The 19,962-nt window shown below is 39.5% G+C and overlaps 1 protein-coding gene and 2 non-coding genes across 5 annotated transcripts in view; 2 read left to right on the forward strand and 1 right to left on the reverse strand.

Moving 5' to 3' along the window:
- LOC137996872 (neuronal acetylcholine receptor subunit alpha-7-like) overlaps nucleotides 1-19,859 on the forward strand; it is a 35,788-nt gene extending 15,929 nt beyond the window's left edge. Inside the window, exons 1-8 of one of the 3 annotated variants that reach the window (XM_068842498.1) lie at nucleotides 5,734-5,865; nucleotides 10,531-10,688; nucleotides 11,382-11,426; nucleotides 11,691-11,800; nucleotides 13,696-13,840; nucleotides 14,537-14,792; nucleotides 15,374-15,546; nucleotides 17,911-19,859. In XM_068842498.1, coding sequence (XP_068698599.1) covers nucleotides 5,793-5,865; nucleotides 10,531-10,688; nucleotides 11,382-11,426; nucleotides 11,691-11,800; nucleotides 13,696-13,840; nucleotides 14,537-14,792; nucleotides 15,374-15,546; nucleotides 17,911-18,573 — 1,623 coding nt within the window. In that variant the 5' untranslated portion in view covers nucleotides 5,734-5,792 and the 3' untranslated portion in view covers nucleotides 18,574-19,859. Of the gene's footprint in view, nucleotides 1-5,733; nucleotides 5,866-10,446; nucleotides 10,689-11,381; nucleotides 11,427-11,690; nucleotides 11,801-13,695; nucleotides 13,841-14,536; nucleotides 14,793-15,373; nucleotides 15,547-17,910 lie in introns of those variants that run through there. The other 2 variants (XM_068842496.1, XM_068842497.1) reach the window with 2 other exon arrangements.
- On the reverse strand, nucleotides 1,985-2,057 carry Trnat-ggu (transfer RNA threonine (anticodon GGU)). The gene has a single exon. It is a non-coding gene; the product is annotated as a tRNA-Thr (tRNA).
- On the forward strand, nucleotides 2,152-2,224 carry Trnas-gga (transfer RNA serine (anticodon GGA)). Its single transcript has one exon. It is a non-coding gene; the product is annotated as a tRNA-Ser (tRNA).
- Nucleotides 19,860-19,962: the final 103 nt, after the last annotated feature.

A 19,962-nucleotide genomic window follows, 5' to 3' on the forward strand; every position in this document is an offset into this window, starting at 1 on the left:
CTGGGGAACCCTGAAACAAAGTGTCTTCTCATTGGTTTTCGTGAAGAACAATCAAAAGCGTCTCTCATTGGTGCTTTTATGTTAGCACGAAGAGTGAGCAGGCGCCGTAAGGTTCAAATTGCCAGTTTTTGGCTATAAGAACCCTACGGCGCATGTTCTCCTACATAGATACCCAGAGCCTTGGGTTGATCCGAGGCTCTGGTGACGAGAAGCTCCTCGATGAGCTCTAAACTTGAGTCCGTGATATGGTTACGTGATACTGGTCACATTGGCATACATGGAGGGGCGGACGTACGGTCGTGCGGTTATACGGTCGAACGGTGACCAAAACCAAACTTTCAGATGGGTTACCATATTTTCTTAACAATGGTGTTCCGCTAAAAATAGAAAGATACAGGAGAGGGTTGACTCAAGGGTGCAAGACAGATGTACATGTTCATTGCCTTGACTTTAACATCTTCAGTTCCCACTCTGCCCCCGTCTGACCTTGTAGCTCACTCGGTAGAGCAGAGGTGATCTAACCCGAAAGTCGCGGGTTCAATTCCCACCCTGGTCAGAGGTTTCCTCTGTCCTAACACTTTACATTACACTCTAATCAGTTAACTGCTTAAATATAAGTGCTGCACGACCAACGTTTGCAAAAACGTAATCCTTCCTTGTACTTGTACAATACAGATGGACTAATATCCATGTATAATAATCAAACCTAATCCTAACCAGACCCTAATCTCTCTTAGGCTTAATCTAGGCTCCAGGAAAGTTTTTTTTCAATTCACCTGAGTGCGTATTCAACCTAGGAAAAAATAAGGATTGAAGTGCGCGTTATGTGAGGGAGGCCAAAACCTGAGTACCCGGAGGAAAGCCCTCACAACATCCCCATAAACAGAGAGGTGGGAGTCACTGTTAAAGACCACAACACCAGCCTGATTCCTTAAGCTGTAACAGCATGAGATATTCGGTCCCAGAACATCACTCATCCTGGCATCAACTTCGTTAAAGCTAAGGTGCTATGTCGCGCCAAGTGATGTAATTTCATTGACACCCAAAATATCCAAAAAGTTTAATGAAACATCAAAATAACCACATAAAACTGTTGAACAACATTAAAGAAATACAACAAAAGGAAAGAGAAGCATGGATGGACACAAATGGAAAAGATTGAAAAGTAATGCACTTGGGTAATCTTGAAAAAAGTCGGCCTGGCGGTTTTTAAGTTTACGGCAAAGGATAAAGATCGCTTTTGCTTGGAATCATCTTGTTTGTGATGTAACGATAATTTTATCACTAAAGGACTTCCACTTTACCATTTTCAACTTTCAAACTCGTGATTAACGAAAGATTTGTCCTAAACACCCTAAAATAACGTGACAAAGGCCCTTGAAACAGGAGTTAACTGGTTTAACAAACTAGAACAGGTGGTTTCCTTAATTTGCTCTGGCCGGTGTTATATTCGCGTATGCAAAAAAAGCTCTTAATTGTGAAATGGACAATGTTGGCGTATTTGCAATGATTTTGCACGAAATGGTAAGTTTTGAAACCGGTAAATGTATGAAATGATGGGCTTTCTATCTGTTATGAAACGAGTCTATTTGGGAAAGATCCCGGCTCACTGCTACTGGCAAAAGGATTCGAGCCTTTGACCATCCTATTACTATTTCGAATGCTTTACCACTGAGCTTAGCGTCTCATTTAATATCAAGGTTGGTAATGTTGCATAAGAGAAATGCACTATGTACATTTGCATGTAAATTCACGTGTACAAAATGATCAAATGAGAAATCTATTCATTTCCTCCATCATCTGGAGGCCATCCCAACGTGGAGACTACTCATTGATGAATTAATCACATGCTCTCTCTCTTGAAACTCGTTTGACGTTTTGAGTCCAGGAATTGGAAAATAAAAATAAAAAAACAAGTGAAGCTATGATCTTCACAGTTATGAACGCAAATTATACAATTGCGTAGTGAAGCCTAAAAATTTCATGATTTCAACGGGGTTTGAACTCGTGACCTCGCAACACCGGTGCGACGCTCTAACCAACTGAGCTATGAAACCACTGACGTTGGGAGCTGGTCATTTGTGGGTTCTAATGGTCCCGTGAGGAATGAATCAATGATGAAAGAGTATATGACCAGCTCCCAACGTCAGTGGCTTCATAGCTCAGTTGGTTAGAGCGTCGCACCGGAATTGCGAGGTCACGGGTTCAAACCCCGTTGAAGTCCTGAAATTTTCAGGCTTCACTACGCAATTGTATAAATTGCGTTCGTAACTGCGAAGATCATATCTTCACTTGATTTCATATCCGCAGTTCATATATATGATTCATTTCATATACCATTTCATCAAAAAAAAAAAAAAAGAACAAATAAAAAAACACAAGAACAAACGCTTTTCTGACTATGTGTTTTCCTTTTATTATCAGGCCGCTCTTATTCATCCTCATTTCACTTAGAACCTAGTAAAATTTAAAAGAGTGATTTAACTTTTATGAACAGGATCGATTCAGTTTTCTACATTCGTTCCCTCTTCCGGTTGATAGACGTTTCAAGAACCGATGCATTCAAATTTTGCAGTAAATTCTACGCAGAATCGTTTTGTTGTCCTAATGATGGGATAAAATTTCCGTAATGAAATTCACTTGTGAATGACATTTTTTAAAAGTCAATATCAAAATTCAGCTGTGTATATGATCGGTACTTTTGTTCAATTCTCTTCAATTCTCTAATGCTCCTGATAAACGAAAACCTTGAACAAGGATAACAGACAGGTAACGCAAAGGAGAAGGCACGTATGCTTCACGAATGACCCACTGCTTATTTGACCTCCTTGTGACTATTTTGTCATCCGTAGTGATACAGATCATCAGTCACATGGAATTCTTGAAGGTCTTTTTTAAGTCGTTATTAATGAATGTGTAACTCTTTGAAGCCAACAGCATTTCAGGCGATGCATGGGCCATACATTCTTATAAATTTCAAACTCCGCACTGTCGTACACGCACCGAAATCCCATGTTTTTCTGGATGTCTGCCACTAATGATCGCCGGCCAAAACAGACGGCCCAAAGATTTTGTGGGAAACACGAGAAAGAATCTCACACTTGTCACAGTAACACAAAATTAACATCCAAAGCGATGGAAGATCTCTTACAATCACAATTCCCTTAAAATCCATATGAAACTATAGAAGTCCTATACTCAGTGTATACTAAATCATTAGAGCTTAGACAAACGACTAATCTTGGCTGCGAAGCCCAAGACCACAAAACCGCCGATAATTCTCATTGGCTATACTAAGCTTGCGTGGTTTTACATACTAAGCAACGGAAATGAAACCTAATTCCGACTCTCACTAAATCGGGTTTACGTAATCAGCCTAAATCTATTAAAAAAAGGAGGTCGCTAAAAAGATCAACAAGTACAGTTTCCGACAGCTTTCAACATGAAGTATGACCTTCAGTTGCTTCTTTGTTGGGTTCACATTAGACCACTAAGTCTGACTCAGTAATTTCTTAAGTCGACTTAGTGAAAATGACAGGTGTGAACCGCCAAGTCACAGAAGCGTGATTTCTGTCTTAATGTCGGCAAACTCAGACGGCCTAAGCAGTTCTTAAGTCTGTTTCAAACATGACTTAAGGCTGACTTAAGAAACCTGATAGCAAAAAAATTTCAACATCGTGGGTTTTATCACATAGAATTCGGCAAAGCTACAATTGTAGTCAAACGTTTCACGTTCCATTCAAAAGTTTGGTTTCCAAAGAGCATTCAGCCGAGGTGCTGCTAGCATTACATCAAACCAGTTCTGCGGTCTTGGCCAGGCCCACGCTCTTCTTCTTATGTACCGAAAATTACCTCGTCTTCGGTGAACGCTCAAAAGTAGGACGGTCAGAAAAAGCAGGCTTTCACTCTCTTGAACAAAATCTGCCATCATTCTTTCACGTGCCTATGTGTACTTGTAATCAAGCTTACATTGGTGAAACGGCACGCAATCTGGAAGTACGTGTCAACGAACATTCCGATATAAACAAACAATCGGAACCGGCCAAACACCTAAAGAAACACCCCGAACACAAATTCACATGGGACATTTTGACTTCGGCTCACTCATGGACAAAGAGAAAAATAAAAGAGGAATTTTACATCGCACGCTTCAAACCAGTCCTAAATAAACAAGTCCAGTCATTCCACCCTCTATTAACTCTGATTCCACCTTACCCTATACCCCATGGGAACTGGTATTACGTACCACAAATATAAAACAGTTGGTTTGGTTTATGCAATTTAATAATTCTGAAGATGATCGCAAGATCGAAAACGTTTAGTCAAACATTTTAACAGTTTTTACCTTTTACTATTTTATAACATAAGATTTCGTAAGGTTATTTGGCTGATCAACCTTTGTAAATTTAATAAACAGACAACAGTCGCAATTACAGCGATTTTACGGCTTCTCGGTCTCATTTTGATCCCAACTTCTTTGCTAAAATGGATCGTGACTACCTCACCACATTTATGATATTAGTTACCTTATCTGTTATTTTTATCGTTAATAATGACAGCTTTGTACGGAAAGAATTTGTCTTCTAGATATGTCTGAACGCTTAAGAGGACTTAGGGTGACTTGGCTTGACTTAGGCTAAGACAGACTTAGCCTAGCCTAGTGTGAACCCAAAAATTATTGCGTTTGCAAAATCTGAAACAAGTGGTCCACTTTTCGTCGTCTTCTTTAGTTTTCAATCCAAGATCACAGTCAGTTTATTGCCCGCAAATGAAACTTAAGGTGCGTTCGATTGACCGTATTCCGGAATAGGAATACGTGGAATAGAGTACAGAAGTCCTTCGTTTTTACGGAGATTCACATTAAAATTGTCTTTATTATCCTTGCTGCTTCAAAACGCTAGACATTATATATACCGTTTTAAATCGTCTCTCCACGTATTCTAATTCCGGAATAGGGTCAATGGAACGCACCCTTAAATTTATTAAAAAGGTCTAAAAGCGTAACCATCAGAGAATATTTGTACAGAAATTGAGCGTAAGCTGATATGACACGCGCAGAATTGCCCACTAAAATACAGTATACAGTTTGACCAATCTTAGTGTATGCATTATGCGTGTATGTAATAAACTTTCAGTACTGGGTCCAGTTACGCATTCGTATATTTTCACAAAACGTATGCCAATTACAGGCGTCCTTATATATACCTTTTTAAATCATCTCTCAACGTATTCTTATTCCGGAGTAGGGTCAATGGACATACCGAGGGAACTAGTAAGCAACTGGTGAGTGATTCGTGGGTGCCCCATGAAGTAGATTTGAGACTGCCCATTATAATTTAAAACTACAGATATCGATAAATTCGTCCTTGCATTTGCTGAATGTTGGTTCAATTTGCAGCGAAATGCTATTTCTGTCAATGTTTCGGCCATTTTCGTGTTTCTATTTCCATCCTCCCCTGACCCTCCCTAAGTGTTTATTTTCGATCAAATGAATGGTCCAAAAAATAGTCCAACAGTCCAAGAGTCAATTGGTCCAGTCTATATTTAATTTTACCCTATGCCGTTGAATGTTTTAAATTTCAGTCGGTGTATCCGGTGAGTCAATTGAACGGAAATTTTAATCATTCAAGCTGATGCTAATTCTACTGATCTATCGGAAATTACCACAAAGTTGTTGACAAGGGTGGCAGTATGGCTGGACTTAAGTCCGTCTATGGTCAAAGAGTCTTTAGTGTAATCCGACTTTATATAGCAGAAACAGTTGAGACGCTGACATCAAGTTGCCCGCCATCATGTTCATTGTTCACTATGTTCTTTTCAGACTTTTTATTTTGACAACGGTGCTATTCGAAGTTTCAAAAACGGGTAAGTCACGTTCATTCGTCTCAACATTCTTTCCTACGTCCTGACCGTTTTATAAGTGAATGAAAAGGGTAAACGACCTCATGTTACCGTGAGTGTCCTTTTAGTAACATCCGGTCTCTGTTTCTCGACGGATTTTTTCGTAAGTTACATTTTACGATTTTAACAGTAAGAGGAAACAAAAACCAATACATACTTAATACAATACAACTTACATACATAATTGCCCACTCCCTATTGGGGCTTTTCAAGGTCAATGAAACACAGTTAACGAAATGACGGAACAGAACAACAACAACAGTTACTGTTAAAAATCCCAACTGGCCTGAGGCAAACTAGTTGGCTATTTACAAGTGCAGCTGGGAAGTTGAACTAGGGACAACCAGGATCAAATTCAACGAGTGGTCAGAGCGGGTCTTGAACCCGAGATCTCCGGATCTCAAGGCAAGCGCCCTAACCACTGGGCCACACTGCCTCCCTCGTGTGGCTTAGTTTAAATGGCATCATACCGATGTAGTTTGCGAGAAATAATTCATGTGTTTTCTGCACTCGAAATAAACAGTAGAACATGGTCAGTTATTACCCTCGTGATCGAAACAACGCCGGATCAGTTTTGTTTCTGGGCTCAAGAAACTGAGTCACTCCATTTTCCTATAAGACGGTTCAATGGAGGAGATGATGACTAGCATCGTCGAACACGTAAAGTGTTAAATGAAAACAACTAGAACAGCTGTTCACACTGAGAACAAGATTTTTTTTTTTTAAATACTTGTCATCATAACAACCCTTGATGTACATCAGTTTTACGCAAAAACCTAACCTAAAAGCAATAATCCTAGCGCCTGTTTTTACTTTCGCTTTGCGCTCGACGAATGGTTCGGTGGCATAGGAGTCTCACAAGGACAGCAAGCATTGACGTCCAATTGTTTATCGATATCGTTTTTCCAGCTGGCATGCTTGGATACCGTAACGAACGAATTTCAATTCTAGCTATGTTTTTTTTTTATATGAGCCTGACAGTATTGTTAAGCAGTTTTAAAGATCGACGAATGTAAATCAATGCTGTACTATACCACAAAACAAAAGAGTAAAATAAGCACTTTCTTGTAAACTGACTGCGGCCCAATGCGCCTCTACCGAGTGTTAAAGTGATCTTGTAATTGGTTGTTCTCAAAATTTTGATTTATCTCAATCCTAAGTTATTAAATAGGTTCTTAGAGAACCAAGAGTGTATTGATACCGCTCCCCCATTTGGCAACGCAGATGACACTGACTGTAACTGGCAGAGTGTTATATACTCAAGGACAAGGGTGTATTTTAAAATTAAAAAACATTAACTCTAACTGCTATCATGTCTTTGTCATTCCCACTTTTTGCAATTCTGCGAAATAAGTTATATCGCACCAACTCCTCCCACATGTATAGTTTGTCCGTTGTTATTGTAGCAAAATCATAGATTCAGTACTGACTCGTTAGCCTCCTAACCAAAATAATTATGACATTTGGATGTCGATCACCGAGCGGTGATGCAGTTCAGTGCCAAACTGCAAAGGTATGACGGTTGATTTGCAGTTTTTAATTAATCAATGACCAATCCTTCATACTTCTCTGTACTTCGTAATAACTGAGTGAAAGAAGATCAAGATTAAGTTCCTTACAAGTTTACTTCTTGAGATCCTATTTTCTACTGCATTACTCTTTTTGCTCGCCATAGCACGATCATGGTGTAAATGCCAAAGAAATTGACGTCTTTTTCTTTTGTCCAAAAAAGTTTATCCTGTGCCGATTAAAGGCACACCTTCACCCTACAGGCATTGTGTGCCGTGCAACAATATACCGCCAAAGCTGCTATGATAAGCAGTTCACATTTCCATAACAAAGACAAACAGTGGAAAAGTCTGTCGGTTGAAGGTGGGCCTCTAAAAGGTCACGAAACATAGAGCTTTTTTTATTTTATTTTGAAAGCTTTTAAAATAAACTTTGTATGTTATCGCAGTTAAGTTTAACTACGATTAAGTTTCTTTTAAATAGTAAAAGGTAAAACTGTTAAAATGTTTGACTAAACGTTTTCGATCTTGCGATCATCTTCAGAGTGATTAAATTGCCTAAACCGACTGTTTTATATTTGTGGTTACGTAATACAAGTTCCCATGGGGTATAGGGTAAGGTGGAATGACTGGACTTGTTTATTTAGGACTGGTTTGAAGCGTGCGATGTAAAATGCCTCTTTTATTTTTCTCTTTGTCCATGAGTGAATTTGTGTTCGGGGTGTTTCTTTAGGTGTTTGGCTGGTTCCGATTGTTTGTTTATATCGGAATGTTCGTTAACACGTACTTCCAGATTGCGTGCCGTTTCTCCAATGTAAGCTTGATTACAAGTACACGTGCCTAAGTATATTACGTGTGATGGATGAATGTTTTTGTCTTTGAGTTTGAAGAGAGTTTCGATCTTGCGTGTTTGCCACAAAATATGGAAGTTAAATGTCCATTTGGTGAATTTGTTTTGTCATGAATTTCTTACTTTCAAATTCATTTCTCCTACAAAATGGTAGTTGAATGCCGATTTTTGTTCTTTCATCAAACCAGTGAACAGGGATAATCGTCTCATCATCTCCTTCCGTTGGGTTTTCAAAATCGTTAATAACCTCATTAACGAATTTGGCGAGATATCCAGATCGAATGAAAGATTGTTTGATAGCTTGTACTTCTTCTTGTCAATTGGTGGCTATTCGTTTTGCCCTGTGGAGTGCACCTAGGATAGTGTTGCGTTTCCATTTATGTGGGATGGCCGATTTCCAGTGTACTTGGTATTCTCTTCAAACTCAAAGACGAAAACATTCATCCATCACACGTAATATACATAGGCACGTGTACTTGTAATCAAGCTTACATTGGTGAAACGGCACGCAATCTGGAAGTACGTGTCAACGAACATTCCGATATATAAACAAACAATTGGAACCTGCCAAACACCTAAAGAAACACCCCGAACACAAATTTACATGAGACATTTTGACTTCGGCTCACTCATGGACAAAGAGAAAAATAAAAGAGGCATTTTACATCGCACGCTTCAAACCAGTCCTAAATAAACAAGTCCAGTCATTCCACCTTACCCTATACCCCATGGGAACTGGTATTACGTAACCACAAATATAAAACAGTCGGTTTATGCAATTTAATCACTCTGAAGATAATCGCAAGATCGAAAACGTTTAGTCAAACATTTTAACAGTTTTACCTTTTACTATTTTATAATTTTACCGGCGAAATGCATATACATCTAAGTTTGTTTTGTTGTTGTGCTATCATACAAATCATTGCCGGTATCAGTTAGAGAAATGATTAAAGAAATAGCAAAGCGTATGATGTGTTTTCCACGGCACGCGTTCTCACATGAAAGAGAGTCATGAAAAAATTCGTGAATTCCAAGCAGAGTTAGATCGATTCCCTCATTTTACATTTCTTACTTAGGTCACCTTTCTGGCAAACAAAGTATTATAATTCAGAATGTAGCCCTTAGTTCAGCAAATGCGCAAGCTCAAAAATACCCATACGCACACTGAAATATGTGCCAATGGGGTGACAAAGTGACATTTATTGTATATTCATATGTCGGACTATATAGACTTGTGCTTTTCGAGTTGATATCATAAATTGTCAACTTAGTGAGAGTTAATGCTCGAAGCCGGCAAAATTTTACACGGGTGGGTATGACGCATTGCAGCGGAGGTTTGGAATCAAAGTTATCCTTCTCCCATATTAATGGCGGTTTCCAAAATCACAAAAACATAGCGATATAACAAGTAGCATCTGTTCATAAAGTGATTCAGGGGTGCAATAAATTAAATCAACCATACACGAGGGCAGCAGGCTACATCAACCCAGCCCGACACTGGTCACATATATACCCTAATGATGTTACCCTAGCTATAGCTAGTAATTTATTTTGACTGTACCGAAACCACAGAATGACAATTCGATTCTATTTACTTGCAACTGGGAGTCTGAGAAACAATGACGCCAGAAAGCAAGAATACATTAAATAATGGTGCTACATGCACTTAGCTTGTGTACATTTCTTTGTCGTCCTTTGAAAAACAAAAACGCAAAATAGGCAAAATAAATTTAAGGTTTATTTTGTCGACAACGTGGGCACACAACAGTGAATCGTTCATTCTGTATCTTTCCTTCAAAATCCAAAAATCCACTCGTACACTTACATGATACTTTGTCCTAATTGTACAAGGGGAACAACTTTCACTCCCGACGCAGTTGTCGTTTCTTCAAGTCTCCACTTACTTAAATACAGACAACCTACAGAGTGTTTTGACTCACGCGATCAGTAACCTTGTTTTCCACCGAAAAAAAAAAAAACGTTTGCATGATAACAGAGCTCAATTCCCAGAGGATTAATTGGGGACACCAACATGGCCGCCGTTACTTTGTTTAGGGCCAACAACATGGCCGCCGTGACGTCACGTGAAAACACTCTATAGGTAGTTTTCAGTTTATGTCATTGCCATTAAGTGTTGGTGGAGGAAAACAAAAGATCCCTCATTAGCTTATTTGGTTCGTTCCCCAGCAATTGTTCATTACATCATTGCACCTGCGTCTTTAGAGATTGGTTGCGAGCCATCTATTAACCCACTTGAAAATTCAAACATAGAAATCCATAGAAACTGGACCCAATCAAACAGCGTCGAAGCCAGGTTACGAAGAAAGTTGTTCCAGAGTGACTATGACCCAGAGCTGCGACCTGTGTTGAACCAGAGTGATAAAGTGACGGTCATACTTGGAGTCTCTTTACATCAAATCATCGTTGTGGTGAGAACGATTTTTTTGGGCTATTTGAGAAATAATACAATAAATAAAAAAATTACTGTACCTTGCATGAAAAGCAATCACTGCAATGAAAACTGAAACCGTTGAGTGAAATTAAAACTCCAGAATCTGCAAGCTAATTAGACTAAGTGCAATAATTTGTTTTGAGATATTCAATTTTAAAGACTTGATCATATTGACTATTGGGTTATCTACGACAAAACCGTGCAGTTAGCCAGTTAGGCTAACTTAACTGACTGGCTTTTGTTAGTCGCAACTGGCTTAATGCACATAGTGTTTATATTTGTTACGTATACAATACTAGTTCCATTAGACAAAAAAAAAAAGAAAAGAAAAAAGACATGAATCTAAGAAAATTGAAAAGCTTTGAGCGAGAGAATATGAAGTAAGAGATTGAGGGATTCCCCGTTCCCCAGTTCCCCATTGACCCGCGCGGTCTCCGTTCACACCAACTGACCAATAACTAAAGGTGTCGTCTTTGAAATAACCACGAAGTATGATATGGTGGATTCGCTTTCTTACCTCATGCTTTCTTGGTCTTCGAAAACGTTGATTCAAAGTTGGGTGGAAGTTGTTTGCTACTAGTCACTGCCAGACAAAAGTGCGGTCTCAACTAAATGAATAAGGCCTTCAATTCCATACAAAAGCTGATTAATTTAATCTTTGTGGTTTCAGGATGAAAAGAACCAGCTTATTATTGTCAATCTGTGGATACGACAGGTATAACTATTTCGAAAATTTGGGTTGTATTTCTGGAACGGTTTTTGATTTCTGTACAGTTTTCTTTCCCAAGACGGAAATTTTCTATTCACATCGGCCGTCTCTTATCTTATCTAAAGGTAATAAAATTGATCTGTCGAAGATGCGAATTCCTTAAATTTGGTAAAGTGGATTGCCTGTGAAAGCAGAAGTATTTCCGGCCGAGCTGCCTAATCGGTAATTATTCGTCCCAAGGCACTGACTTTTTTTTGATCTTGCTTGCAGTCGTGGTTCAATCAGTTCTTGACATGGAAGCCGGAAGATTTCCAAGGAATGGATCAAATCAATGTTAACGCCAATAAAGTGTGGATACCTGATTTATATCTTTATAACAAGTGAGTCGTTGCAAGATGTTATTTTTTTTAATCCGTATTTGAAGTTAATGGTTTCCTTTCTTCTACAACATTCAGTCTTTATTTTCGGTATGTGTAGAACGATACCTAGGGAAAGCAAAACAAGACAATGGTGAAGATTGACTGTACACCCGTGTTACACAATCTAAATGGGTAATACCCATATATATAATTTTAGATCAGTGGGTGCAAGCCATCTCAGATGATCATCCGAGTCATCCAAGCAACTCATTAAATATGCGTTTCCTATTTCACTTCAATTACGTGAAGTTTACTCTATACTTAGAACTTTTCTCGTCAGGAAAAAAAAATGGGAAAAAAAGGGGATCTTTTGTTTAAGAAGGTCGGACATGAAATGACAAAAAGGTTAAACCTAGTCCGTTAGCCACACGTAAGGAATCATCGATAACCACCACACCATCGAAGCACGCTGCTGTATGAAGGCGAATTTTTATAATATTTAAATAGAGACCCATTACCAATATTGAAAGCTAATCGATTTAAGATGGGTGCTTACTTAGAATGGGCGTTTTGACTTAAACACAGTTTATCAGCACTATTCAAAATGGGTGCTTAGACCTAAATACGGTGCATACATGGTTGGATGACTCGGATGATCATCTGATCTGAGATGACTTGCACCCACTGATCTAAATTTAAATTATAAGGTATTACCCATTTAGATTGTGTAACACTGGTGGACTGTGAAGGTATTTTGTAAAAACAAACACTGGACATGTGTATTATTTTAGGCCAATCAGAGTCAAAAGGCAACACTAGTTGTCACTTTAAGAGGATGCGTCACGGCATCACTTTATCCCTTTGAATTTGCTGTTTTATTTAAACCTGCCTTCAAAGCTGTGAGAATAGTTATTTTATGTTTTGCTTGATTTGTTCTTCTTTTTCCAGTCGCCAAATTTGACTAAATTTCTCGCAATTCACTAATGATATTCGTCATTAGTGAATTTTCAGCTCCGACTATTGCATTTCTAGCTTTTTGATTGGCTAAAAAACTCCGACTATGAGCCAATAGTCGAAGCTTTACGTCATATGGAAAATAGTGCGCCAAGATGCTCTTTCTCAGGGGCACCTAACGAATCTGTTCCTCACATTATCTGTTCCCCAGAGGAATCTTGCTGGCTGGCAAAAATACAGGTGTTTCGATGAGCTGGCTGGGAAATTTCGTTATTGATAGAGGTTTTGCCTGGGAATTACTGACTTTTTCTAGCATTTCAATCCGAGCTGGCTGTAGAAACTCTGAAGACTGAGGACGACAAAAAAAAGAACCCCTTCCCTCTCTCAGAAAGTAGTCACAAACATAACAACAGCTGGTCAGAGTGATTGCGCTTGCGGAAAAAAACCTGTTTTGTCCCGGTTTTGTCGCTTTTGTTCGGCCGTTTTGGATCGAGGGATTTGAAAGCGCGCGGAATTCCTGGCTGGGAAATAAATTTGATCAGCTGGCTGGGAAATTTTTTGTGTGTCTTGCTGGGAAAAAGGAACAGAAAATGTTTTCCCAGCAACACTGAAAAACACCTGAAAATGCCTTAATAACATTTATTCTCATTAACTGGGGTATAATAATACATTTTACAACAAATTGGTCGTTGGGTGCCCCTGCTTTCTGGACGCTTTGTAAAATTGTGGAAATAAAAATCGGCGGCAAAACCCGGGTTGAGAATTTACTAAAACAATTATTCCATTCGCCCTTGTTGGGTATGAAGTGATTATAACCAACTCGCGCTACACGCTCGTTCGTTATTTTATCACTTCATATCCAACTCGGGCTCATGGAATAATTGTTATATAAATGCTGAACCTTGTGTCACCTTGTCCTTGTCCTAATTATAACAACTTCGATGCTTTACTCCACTCCACAGCGCGGCTGCAGACAAAGATGGAGCACTGGATCGATTCAAAACCAAGATAGTACTCAGCTCTAACGGAAGGAACATGTGGTTGGCCCCAATTCTCTTTACATTTTCCTGCAAGATTGATGTTCACTATTTTCCTTTTGATGAACAGGTAGGCAAGGATTCACCCTCGTCTGTTTAAACTCAATTCTATTCCATTTAAAAATAGCTGGCTAGTGTCAAGAATGTCAGACGCTTATCAAATTAGACTTTTGCATGCGCAGACGTTTTTATTATTATTATTATTATTATTATTATTATTATTATTATTATCATTATTATTATTATTTATAAAAAAAAGCAAAATCAACAAATCTAACTTGTTCAACAAGGCCACAATGTCAATTTTCAGCAAGAATCAGGAGACGTTTACAACAGAGACCTGCATTAGGTTAGCATATTAAAAAGTGTAATTTTGTGTTTTTGGTATTGCTTGAGCATGCGCAAGCTTCTCACGCTCATAAGTGCAATTCTAGGAAAGTGATCTACTAAATGGTAAAATATTTGAAGTCAAGTCGTGTCAGGCCGAGTTCTAAATATAGGACTCAAACTAAGTATTCCCGCGCGACAAGTCTCAATTCCTAGACATTTTGCTAAGATATGACCGACCCTTAGGTTGAAGTGTATTCAAGAGCCATGAACCTACGACATGCGCAGAAGATAAGAGCTGGATTGGAGTACGAGTACAAGGTTTAATTTTTAGCATGCTTGTCGGTTCTGGCGTTAAAGTATTTTTTCTAGTTAGCGTGCTCACACATGGTCCAAATCGTACTCATATCTATGGCCACTTTTGACTCCATTCGCGCAGATCTGTGCCATGAAATTTGGCTCCTGGACTTACGATGGTTACCGAGTTGATGTCCAGATGGAAGCAGAGAAGGGCGACATCAAGAAATACGTCGTCAATGGAGAATGGGATTTGATTGGTCTGACTGCGCAAAGGAATGAGATCATATACGTGTGCTGCCCCCAGCCTTACCCGGATGTGAAGTACTCAATCCATGTAAGGAGGCGCACCAAATACTACTATATCAATCTTATCATCCCCTGTGCACTGATTACATGTAAGTAAAAGAAAAATCCGTAAATAAACGTGTAAAAATACCAGGAAATATCCAAAGGAAACCAAAAAAATAAAAATAAAATAAAAATCGACAAAAGATTTCAGTAACCGTACGAAAAGCTAGAGTCCAAAACTGCAGACAGGATAATTCAAGAATTGCAAACAGTATAATCAAATTAGCAAAATGGTCAAGTGCGAGACCCTCCTTTGAAATCCATGACTAAACTCTTATCAAGGTTTAAATAACGTTCTGAAAAGGAAAAAAAAAAGGATTCTCGTTTAAAAAAAGGTCAACTTAGACGGCATTTGCAGCAACTGTAATTTTACAACTGATCAGTAGCTCCATAATTTCTTAAAGTTGATAAATGGTCTTCTCGACATTGGCAATGAAATGCCTTCAAGGCCTATAGCTGGACAAAGGTTCGATAGTTTATTGTCAATTTGGGAGTTCAATCAGAATGAAAAGCACTAACCTTGGAGAATACCATGCAAACTCTGCTTATATCATCGGCTCATTTTTCTGAAGGAGGAGTCGCAGGAACACAATACACTATATTCTCAATCTTTCTCCTTTCTTCACAGCATTGGCACTGTTGTCGTTCTTTTTGCCCCCGGATTCGGGTGAACGTATCACGTTAGTAATTTCTAATTTACTGGCCATGACGGTGTTCATGTTAATTGTTGCGGAAATCATGCCTGCCACCTCTGAAGTTGTACCGCTCATCAGTATTTACTTTACAGGAATCATGTTTGAGGTGAGGTGATGCTTAGCCCCAATATTGTTCTATTTTTTCATGCCACAACAGGTCAATTCAATTATACAGTATTTTTCTTCATGTTTAATTTTCTGGCCTTCTTTTTCAGTTGGTAGAGCAATTTGTAGGTCAAGGGTTCGTTTTCTACTATAGATCTGGTCCGAGATTTTTATAGCTTTTTCATTTTATGAGATCATCTCGAGTTTTTTTTTTCTTTTCCCCGATTGAGTGCAACGCCGGTTGTCTTGTTACTTGTAGACACACAAGAAGCTATCGTTTCTAACGCACGCGTTGAGACTGGGTGACATGACAGGGAAAGAGATCGAGAATAATAACTCAGCCTCGAAGATGACCCTGGAGCAAATTATATTCTGCGTAACGAGCACGAGCACGATTCCTCTGCAACCAATTGAACCTCTTCGTCAAGATGATTACATTAGGGAGCTTTAAACGAAGAATGTCACGCTGTCTTAGTCAAACTTCAAAACACTTAAAGACGCCTTTGTATCAATGAAGACCAAAAACTAATGCTGTAGTTCTGTTGCTAATAACCATTGAAGTGCTCTGAAGCTATTCTTTGTTGTTTGCAGCCAAAGATGGAGAGGATGGAAATGGATTGAAACTTGAACAAACTGGCTAGATTTTTCAAGTTCGGAGACTTTGTCTTCAGAAAGTCGCCAAAAATTAAATGCGAATAGCTCTTTGTGCCATAAATAAATTTCATGTCTTCTCATTGGGTTGTCAGGAATGTTGCACGTATGAGCTTAAATACTAATTTTGATTTTTACCCAGTTTTGACCCAAAAACAGCAAATTTTAGCATGACAGAGCCGCTTTAAGCAAGCGACGTTTTGGAGTCACAGACGGCAAGTGAACCGAAAGTTAGCAGTTTTTTTTTTAGAATTTTTTTTTCTTTTTTTTTTTTCCTTTTTCAAAAAAAAATACACAAAACTTATTTCGCTCTTCAAAAAATACAGTATCGTTACAACAAACACATAAGGAGAAATGAAGAACTTACAATACACCTACAGTGACTTAGATATATAAACAAATTAGAATTATACTACAAATACGTAATTACAACTATGAACCAAATACTATAATGCAATACAATAGGACGCTGACAGTGCTCTACACCATCTCCCGGCCCAATCCCATCCTCCGTCAGACAAGCGGCAATCAGAAGTTATTGACATGGAGAAATCCACTTTCTTTAAAAAAGAAAATCATTCTAACTCATTCTTCTCTCTGTTTCATGTTTCGTAATAACTTTAGCTTCAAATCCTTGTTTTAACTTGTCTTGAAAAAACCACGTTCATGTTGCTAAGTATCTTTTCACTATTAGAGATGATTAGTTTAAAAATCTGTAAGGGCACACTGTCCTGGCACGCGAAATGTTCACATCCGGTGTCCGTCCGTGCCTCAGAAAAAGTCGCGTCCTTAAGCTTCCTATTGTCGTCTTCACAGGCAGCATCGAGAACTGAACGACCTTTGGGTTGTTTCAGAGCAAAGCATTCCGTGGATCATAGATTTCCGGTCCTTGTGCAATGATTCATTAATTTAAAAAGTGGTTGTCAGCGAATTCAGACATTGAGAAAGACCTACGATTCCCCAAATTTCGAAACCGTCCAGAAGTCATTATCCTTAGCGCTGTCCAAACGAATCGCCACCTTTCAGGGCGAGAATACGGTAATTATCAATGAAATTTCAGCTTACGCGAACTCTTTTTGTCAAGGCGTATGGTGCTTTATTGTACGCTTTCAGTTTAAAGATAACTATCTGCAAAAAGCTTAAGTCCGATGTCATATGATGATGCCGTTTCTCCAAAGTCCCGAAACTTCTCGGTATTCACAGTTACCTCTGTATCCTAAGAAGGGAGATGGCAGTTAAGTTTCACAAATCGGTTTTCAGGCCGGAAAAGAGATCGGAACATTCGAGAAACGGGTTGACTTCCAGGTCTTCATTTTTTGATCTAAAAATCAGTTGGAGCCTTAGGGCGTTCTCCTCTTGTCAGAACTGGCCGGCCAGACGAAAGAAAATGCAACATTTTGAAGCAACAATTGCATGATGATCCCTCGCATTCTTCTGGAGGAGAAGAATATATCATCCTCCAAGTGTGTTAATTTGAAGGCGTTGTAGAACACTCCACGTTTTCCACACACTCCACATTTTCCCGAGTCAGTCCTACCAACTGTCCCGTCGATCTGGCCGGTCAGAGTTGTCCAGTGGAAAGTACCCTTAGTTAAATGTTCAAGTCACTGGGAAATGCCTATTAAGGTTTTCCGTACATCACTTCCAACATCTTGTGTTCTTATATGAGGGATGTTTGTGTCCTTGGAAACGAAGTATCGGTTTCTCTTTTCAGGTCGCCTTATCCTTGGTTGCAACTTGTTTTGTGCTAAAATGCCACTACAACAATCCTTCTGTCAGTGAGGTGCCTAATTGGATAAGAATCGTGGTGATGACATGGCTTGCGAAAATTGTGCGTGTTAAAGTTCCCGTTGGACTCATAAGCGCCATGGAAAAACATGTAAAAGAAGAGAAGGACGTCCGTCAGGAAATTGAGTTCGTGAGGCGTAATTCCATCCTTTCTTCTCATTTTGAACACCGCGAAGGAAGCTTTTCTACGGTGGATTTCCATTCCGGAGTTCGCGCTTCGAGTTTACCATACCGTTGCGAAGCAGACGGTTTGTCATCGATAGGACTTCCAAGATTATTCGACACTTTTGAAAAGAGTCTGCAATCCATCAACGAAGACCAATCAACGGGTTATGAACTCCCGGTTCAAGCTAACGTCCCGTCATCCCTTGAGGACACCCTAAAGGAAATGCTTTTGAAACAGAACAGTCTTTTGAACAATGTGCGCAGGCTCATACAAGTAACCAGGCAACAACAACAAAATGACGTTAAAAGAGAGGAATGGAAAATAGTCGCCTCCATTATTGATGCCTGCTTTTTTTGGCTGTTTATGGCCGTCCTGGTTATTTCGTCCGTTGTTATTTTTCTGCAGGCTCCAAGTTATAGCTAAAAGTTAAAAGGCTGGGGGACAGCCCCTGCCAAGTGTGCTGTAAATAGCAGCATACTTTTTGTGAAATAGTTTCGAGATCAGTTTTTTTCTATAGATGTTATAATGCCTTGTCGTTTGGTGTGTGTCTAGTTCATGTAATCGCATGAGCCCGAGGTAATTAAGGATTTATTTCACGCGTCCTATGATGGAAAGGTGTGAAACACCCTTGAGAAGGATAGAATACAAGTTTCTTGGCAACGGGCGAATCAGAGTCCTAGGCAGGAATCGAACCTGCGACCTCCGTAACACCGGTCAGCGGTCGGATGCTCATGTATTTGTGAACTGAGGCGCACAACTTTGTTGAGCCCACAGATCAGTGGGACACATCGTCGATTTAGGACCTAGATAAACGACCTTCCTCTCCAGTGCGTTCTAGTAGCCTAATGGGTAAGGCACCCGTCGATGTTACGGAGGACGTAGGTTGAATTCCTGCCTTAAGGCTCGTTTACACAGAGCGATTTTATCGCGCGACAAGAGCTGCGATAAAATCGCAGCAAAGTTGCACTAAATTTCGAGCATGTCCGAATTGGGGCGACAAGGCTGCGATCTGTCGCGCTACAAATCGCAGTGAAATCGCCGGCTGTTCACACGGGCGATTTGCTGTCGCCGTAAAATCGCCGTTCGATCGCAGCTCTTGTCGCGCGATAAAATCGCTCTGTGTAAACGAGCCTTTAGATTCTAATTTTTTTAGTTGTCCTTTCACACGTTGCCAAGCAATTTGTATTCTATCCTTCTCTTGGGCGCTTTTCACCTTTCCATCATATCATGTAGTGGCAAGATTTTTATTTATCTCTGGATCTTTGAATATAAGCAACCACAAAAAAATTTGCAGGCGTTGTAACATGCCAAGGAGATGATAAAGAAGGGAGGGTCACAGTGCTCGTTTTCATGGTACGACGCTGACGAATACGGCCATTTAAGCCACTTTGACAATTGCCGCGCATTCCCAATGTTGGACAAATCTTGCTTGATTTTATAAAATGTAATCCGTGATATAACGCGGAGCCTGGTTTCATTCCATGTTTAATTCACGTACGTACTTGAAAAATGAATTTGAATCATGTTTGTTGCTTCTCTACTCTGCACCAAGAGGTTTTCTCCAGGTACTCCGGTTTCCCCTCTTCTCAAAAACCAAAGTTTGATTTGATTTGTGTTAGTTGAAAATTTCAGTTTACAGTCACTGTGTCCGCAATTAGTGCTCCAGCGCTAGAACGACTGGACACTTCAATAAAGTTCCTTTCCTTTCCTGTTTGTGCCTTTTTTTAGCACTCCGTGCCTCAAAAACGTCGTGTGCTTAAATTCCCCAACACTGTTTTTCTACCTCAACTCGCGGGTGGCTTGAGCGTATTT

The sequence above is a fragment of the Montipora foliosa genome, chromosome 3 (genome assembly GCF_036669935.1).
Source record: "Montipora foliosa isolate CH-2021 chromosome 3, ASM3666993v2, whole genome shotgun sequence".
Taxonomy (NCBI): domain Eukaryota; kingdom Metazoa; phylum Cnidaria; class Anthozoa; order Scleractinia; family Acroporidae; genus Montipora; species Montipora foliosa.